A 7,219-nucleotide genomic window follows, 5' to 3' on the forward strand; every position below is an offset into this window, starting at 1 on the left:
TCCCTCTGTGTTTCTCTCTCTATGTCTCCTTCCTTCCTTCCTTCCTTCCTTCCTTCCTTCCTTCCTTCCTTCCTTCCTTCCTTCCTTCCTTCCTTCCTTCCTTCCTTCCTTCCTTCCTTCCTTCCTGTAATATATCAGATTTTTATGAAACTGGTGCCATTCCTCTCCTGTGACATCTCTCCCTCTCTACCTCCAGCAGAGTGACTGACTGTTGACCTGGCTGGAGTCTATGGGAAGCCTGTGTCTATGTCAGGTGGAAGACATGACCACTCCAGACTGCCTCTCCTCTCCAGCCTAATGTCTGCCAGCCCAGCCCAGTGTATTGGATTAGAAACCAGAGAGGAGGGGAGGGGGAGAGGAGAGGAGGGGAGGTAGAGAGGAGAGGGTACATGGGTTTTACTGTGGTCAGTAACCATTAGAAGAAGAGGAAAAATGGGAGGCAATTTTACCACTTTAGTTAGCCAAGCGTCTCAGATGGGGTGTGTGTGTGTGTAGACTCACAATGCACCACTCCAACTGTCTGAAGGAGTCCCATTGCTCCAATTCTCAACTGCTCACACGCTCCTGGTAGGATACCAAGCCTGTTACAAGGCCCAGCCGTGATAGAGTAAGCTCAGCTAGGACGCCTGGAGCCCTGTTCTATTAGCACAAATCCCCACTGCCTCTCTCTTTCTCTCTTTAAAAGGAAGATTAGAGTATGTTTCTACAACTAATCTAGAGGATAAAGCACTTCATTGCATGTAAATAGGGTATAATTGCTGCACATAACACTGCATCCTCAAGATCGCACATTTGAAAAAGTAGAAACAATGTGGTTGATGTCGATGATCGAGGCCGTCCTGTAAATGAGCGCATTGTTTACTTGAAATGAGTTGTGAGTATTAGCAGTGGGAGCAAAGTAACAGTGGTGAGCGGGGAGTGGGTTAATAAAGACCTCCCTTAGATGTTAGGTTATGCACATGCAAAAGAGATCAATAAAGCAATTAACAAGTCAATCAATGATACAGTCGATTAAATCGCAGTCCATGAGATATCCCAGAATGTTGAAGGGAACAGGAAGACCAGTCAGATCCCTGCCTGCCACATCAGAAACCAACCTGATAGGCTGCCGCTTCGGTCTGAGCTGTTGTGAGAGCTGGTGGTGCTGAAATCTTGTGATTGGTTGTGTGGCATTCTATTAGACAATCCCTCGGCCAATCGGTAGTCAGGAATGAAAAGGAGTGCTAGTGGGGTTAAAGGGCAAAAATATACAGCGGCATCAGGTGATTGGCTGAAGCACAAGCACATGCAGAACATGCAGTTAGAGCATCAGGCAAGCAGTGGATATACAGTGGCTTGCGAAAGTATTCACCCCGCTTGGCAGTTTTCCTATTTTGTTGCCTTACAACCTGGAATTAAAATTGATATTTTTGGGATTTGTATCATTTGATTTACACAACATGCCTACCACTTTGAAGATGCAAAATATTTTATATTGTGAAACAAACAAGAAATAAGACAAAAAAAACAGAAAACTTGTGCATGCATACAGTGGGGAAAAAATGTATTTAGTCAGCCACCAATTGTGCAAGTTCTCCCACTTAAAAAGATGAGAGAGGCCTGTAATTTTCATCATAGGTACACGTCAACTATGACAGACAAAATGAGAAAAAAAATCCAGAAAATCACATTGTAGGATTTTTTATGAATTTATTTGCAAATTATGGTGGAAAATAAGTATTTGGTCAATAACAAAAGTTTCTCAATACTTTGTTATATACCCTTTGTTGGCAATGACACAGGTCAAACGTTTTCTGTAAGTCTTCACAAGGTTTTCACACAATGTTGCTGGTATTTTGGCCCATTCCTCCATGCAGATCTCCTCTAGAGCAGTGATGTTTTGGGGCTGTCGCTGGGCAACACGGACTTTCAACTCCCTCCAAAGATTTTATATGGGGTTGAGATCTGGAGACTGGCTAGGCCATTCCAGGACCTTGAAATGCTTCTTACGAAGCCACTCCTTCGTTGCCCGGGCGGTGTGTTTGGGATCATTGTCATGCTGAAAGACCCAGACACGTTTCATCTTCAATACCCTTGCTGATGGAAGGAGGTTTTCACTCAAAATCTCACGATACATGGCCCCATTCATTCTTTCCTTTACACGGATCAGTCGTCCTGGTCCCTTTGCAGAAAAACAGCCCCAAAGTATGATGTTTCCACCCCCATGCTTCACAGTAGGCATGGTGTTCTTTGGATGCAACTCACCATTATTTGTCCTCCAAACACAACGAGTTGAGTTTTTACCAAAAAGTTCTATTTTGGTTTTAACTGACCATATGACATTCTCCCAATCCTCTTCTGGATCATCAAATGCACTCTAGCAAACTTCAGACGGGCCTGGACATGTACTGGCTTAAGCAGGGGGACACGTCTTTCACTGCAGGATTTGAGTCCCTGGCGGCGTAGTGTGTTACTGATGGTAGGCTTTGTTACTTTGGTCCCAGCTCTCTGCAGGTCATTCACTAGGTCCCCCCGTGTGGTTCTGGGATTTTTGCTCACCGTTCTTGTGATCATTTTGACCCCACGGGGTGAGATCTTGCGTGGAGCCCCAGATCGAGGGAGATTATCAGTGGTCTTGTATGTCTTCCATTTCCTAATAATTGCTCCCACAGTTGATTTCTTCAAACCAAGCTGCTTACCTATTGCAGATTCAGTCTTCCCAGCCTGGTGCAGGTCTACAATTTTGTTTCTGGTGTCCTTTGACAGCTCTTTGGTCTTGGCCATAGTGGAGTTTGGAGTGTGACTGTTTGAGGTTGTGGACAGGTGCCATTAATACAGGTAACGAGTGGAGGACAGAGGAGCCTCTTAAAGAAGAAGTTACAGGTCTGTGAGAGCCAGAAATCTTGCTTGTTTGTAGGTGACCAAATACTTATTTTCCACCATAATTTGCAAATAAATTCATAAAAAATCCTACAATGTGATTTTCTGGAAATTTTTTTCTCAATTTGTCTGTCATAGTTGACGTGTACCTATGATGAAAATTACAGGCCTCTCTCATCTTTTTAAGTGGGAGAACTTGCACAATTGGTGGCTGACTAAATACTTTTTTCCCCCACTGTAACTATTCACCCCACCAAAGTCAACACTTTGTAGAGCCACCTTGTGCAGCAATTACAGCTGAAAGTCTCTTGGGGTATGTCTCTATAAGCTTGGAACATCTAGCCAATGGAATTTTTGCCCATTCTTCAAGGCAAAACTGCTCCAGCTCCTTCAAGTTGGATGGGTTCCGCTGGTGTACAGCAATCTTTAAGTCATACCACAGATTCTCAATTGGATTGAGGTCTGGGCTTTGACTAGGCCATTCCAAGACATTTAAATGTTTCCCCTTAAACCACTCAAGTGTTGCTTTAGCAGTGTGCTTAAGGTCATTGTCCTGCTGGAAGGTGAACCTCCGTCCAAGTCTCAAATCTCTGGAAGACTGAAACAGGTTTCCCTCAAGAATTTCCCTGTATTTAGCGCCATCTATCATTCCTTCAATTCTGACCAGTTTCCCAGTCCCTGCCAATGAAAAACTTCCTCACAGCATGATGCTGCCACCACCATGCTTCACTATGGGGATGGTGTTCTCGGGGTGATGAGAGGTGTTGGTTTTGCGCCAGACATAGCGTTTTCCTTGATGGCCAAAAAGCTCAGTTTCAGTCTCATCATGACCAGAGTACCTTCTTCCATATGTTTGGGGAGTCTCCCACATGCATTTTGGCGAACACCAAACGTGTTTGCTTATTTTTTTCTTTAAGCAATGGCTTTTTTTCTGGCCACTCTTCCATAAAGCCCAGCTCAGTGGAGTGTACGGCTTAAAGTGGTCCTATGGACATATATTCAAATCTCCGCTGTGGATCTTTGCAGCTCCTTCAGGGTTATCTTTGGTCTCTTTGTTGCCTCTCTGATTAATGCCCTCCTTGCCTGGCCCGTGAGTTTTGGTAGGCAGCCCTCTCTTGGCAATTTTGTTGTGGTGCCATATTCTTTCCATTTTTTAATAAAGGATTTATTGGTGCTCCGTGGGATGTTCAAAGTTTCAGATATTTTTTTATAACCCAACACTGATCTGTACTTCTCCACAACTTTGTCCCTGACCTGTTTGGAAAGCTCCTTGGTCTTCATGGTGCCGCATGCTTGGTGGTGCCCCTTGCTTAGTGGTGTTGCAGACTCTGGGGCCTTTCAGAACAGGTGTATATATACTGAGATCATGTGACACTTAGATTGCACAGAGGTTAACTTTATTAAACAAATTATGTGACTTCTGAAGGTAATTGGTTGCACCAGATCTTATTTATTTTTTAGAGTTTTTTTTAACAAGTAATTTTTTTTCATTTCACTTCACCAATTTGGACTATTTTGTGTATGTCCATTACATTAAATCCAAACAAAAATCCATTTAAATTACAGGCTGTAATTCAACACAATAGGAGAAACGCCAAGGGGGATGAATACTTTAGCAAGGCACTGTACCTTACTTACGCACACCTCTTCCATCCATCCATCTAGACATTCTCTCTCTCTCTCTCTCTCTCTCTCTCTCTCTCTCTCTCGCTCGCCCACCCACCCACCCACGGTTACTTTCACTCAGTGAAACATTTAGCCTTTGTTTGTGATGCATAATTTAAAAAATTACGAGATTTTATTTTTATTTTGGAAGAAGGCCAAAGTATTATCCATTTCTGAGATGGGAGATATAAATAAACTTGTAGCAGGTGAAAGTCATTTATTGTAGCATTTTCTACAGATCTAATCAAATTTTACTTTTTAAAATAATACAAGACAAAGCAAGGGATCGGGAATTGAGTTTCTAAGTGTTATTACATTATGGGCTCATTGTACAAATATAATGAATTTACTTTAAACCTCTAGAGAATGAGTCCATGAATATGTATAAAGAGCCTCAGAATACTCATTAGTCCTGAAAAAGAAAACTCTACAAGGCTTTTAGAAAAGTCTTCTTTCAAATCGATTATAATTGAGTTGGATTATTTTCTTAAATATTAGTTGTGCTAAAGATGATAGGTAATTAGATGGAACAGAGAGGGAAGTAAGTTAATCCAAGGCTGGAGGAAATTGATGCTTTGGTCTAGCACCATAGCCTTTCATCAGGTGTTTATTTAACCTTGGAAAGTGACCAAGACTGAATGGCAGCAAGGGGAAAATGAGTCCTTAAAACAGAATCAGGCGGTCACGGACAGTGGAGCAGGAACGGGCTTCAGAGACAGATTGTGAAATGGTGAGTATTAAAGTACAAACTGCTGTCAGGTCACAGTAAACCCATGGCTTGTAAACAGGGGTGAACTGGGGTATCATATGAAACACTCCATACTGATCTGTCACTCAGCAGTGATTTGTACTGGGGTCATCCACACAGTAGGAGGAGTGTGGCCATGATGGCTAGGGCTAATATTACACACTGTGTGTGTATGGTCATGTAGCATAGAGCTGTGTTGAGTTGAGGGTATTTAGCATGGCAGGGAAATATGAGAAGTCTCACCCTCTGTATGACATGCGCGCACACACACACATGCACACACACACACACACACACACACACACGCAAACCCTTCCTCCTTCCAACACGCACACACACACTCCCACTCACTGTTGTTGCAGGAGTTCTTGTCGGGCAGGGAGTACCCCAGGTTGGCCATCTCCTGTTTGGCCTGGATGGAGGCCTTCCACTGGGCCTCAGGGAGGTCCACAGCCAGCTCATGGATGCTACTGGAGTGGAGGATCTGGGTGGTGGCGTAGGGGGTGGCTCCCTGGGAGCCCTGGCTGGGGCTGTTGTAGTTAGCCTTGGTGGTGAAGTCTATACTGCTATAGATGGCTCCATCAGAGAGCATGGTGCCAGTCTTATCCCCATTACCACTGGTGTCTGGAGGAGACACACGGAGAGACAATAGGGGTCAGTTTACAAGACTGTGGTGTGGGCTTCAATGACAAATACTGTATGAAGATGAACTATAATCCCATTGTATTTGAATAAAAGGTAGAAAGGTAAAGTGATGTTAAGAGTCATTGATGTACAATGCTGTTCTTCAAGACAGATTAGGAGTGGAGCGGTGTCTATGTGGAGCAGTGTCTATGTCTAACTACGCATCAGGTCAGAGTGACCCTGGGTTCAGTCAGAAACAGTCCCAGGGGTGAGAGGGAATTACCCTGAGCAGCTCAACACTTTGACATCAGCTCAGCTCTTAAAATCCAGCTTAACATATTCATCTCATTCAAACTTATTCATGCATTCTAATTCCAGCCGCTGACTCCCAACCTTTGGTCTCTCTCTCTCTCTCTCTCTCTCTCTCTCTCTCTCTCTCTCTCTCTCTCTCTCTCTCTCTCTCTCTCTCTCTCTCTCATATGCTTCTTTCCTTCCCTGTTATCCTTTCTCTCTCCTCCCTTTGTTGAAAACAATGAGGGATAATAGTGCCACTCTGCATTTGTGTGTGTGAGCCCAGCCCCTCTGTAGTACTGTATGGTTTGAGCGCCCAGTGAAGGGGAGATGATGTACAGCCACGGCAGAGGGCCATCTTTTCACATCCCTTCCTTCCTCTCTCTCTCTCTCTCTCTCTCTCTCTCTCTCTCTCTCTCTCTCTCTCTCTCTCTCTCTCTCTCTCTCTCTCTCTCTCTCTCTCTCTCTCTCTCTCTCTCTCTCTCTCTCTCTCTCTCTCTCTCTCTCTCTCTCTCTCTCTCTCTCTCTCTCTCTCTCTCTCTCTCTCTCTCTCTCTCTCTCTCTCTCTCTCTCTCTCTCTCTCTCTCTCTCCCTCTCCCTCTCCCTCTCCCTCTCTGTCGCTCTCTCCCTCTCTCTCTCTCTCTCTCTCTCTCTCTCTCTCTCTCTCTCTCTCTCTCTCTCTCTCTCTCTCTCTCTCTCTCCCCATCTCTCTCTCTCTCTCCCTCTCTCTCTCTCTCTCTCTCTCTCTCTCTCTCTCTCTCTCTCTCTCTCTCAATTCAATTTCAATTTCAATTTCAATTTAATTTCAATTTCAATTTAAGGGCTTTATTGGCATTGGAAACGTGTGTTAACATTGCCAAAGCAAGTGAAGTAGATAGTAAACAAAAGTGAAATAAACAATAAATATTAACAGTAAACATTACACTCAGAAGTTTCAAAAGAATAAAGACATTTAAAATGTCATATTATGTATATATACAGTGTTGTAACAATGTGCAAATAGTTAAAGTACAAATGGGAAAATAAATAAAC

At 43.6% G+C, this 7,219-nt stretch overlaps 1 protein-coding gene across 11 annotated transcripts in view; it reads right to left on the reverse strand.

The window, feature by feature from the left end:
* The window catches only part of LOC121566958 (roundabout homolog 2-like), a 300,354-nt gene that overhangs the window by 40,408 nt on the left and 252,727 nt on the right, over window positions 1-7,219 (reverse strand). For 8 of the 11 annotated variants that reach the window (XM_045214692.1, XM_045214661.1, XM_045214649.1 and 5 more), the window contains 2 exons: window positions 5,624-5,896; window positions 1,098-1,223 (listed from right to left, as the gene is read on the reverse strand). In XM_045214692.1, coding sequence (XP_045070627.1) covers window positions 1,098-1,223; window positions 5,624-5,896 — 399 coding nt within the window. The remainder of the gene's footprint in view (window positions 1-1,097; window positions 1,224-5,623; window positions 5,897-7,219) is intronic. The other 3 variants (XM_045214703.1, XM_041876910.2, XM_045214669.1) reach the window with 1 other exon arrangement.

The sequence above is a fragment of the Coregonus clupeaformis genome, chromosome 5 (genome assembly GCF_020615455.1).
Source record: "Coregonus clupeaformis isolate EN_2021a chromosome 5, ASM2061545v1, whole genome shotgun sequence".
Taxonomy (NCBI): Eukaryota; Metazoa; Chordata; class Actinopteri; order Salmoniformes; family Salmonidae; genus Coregonus; species Coregonus clupeaformis.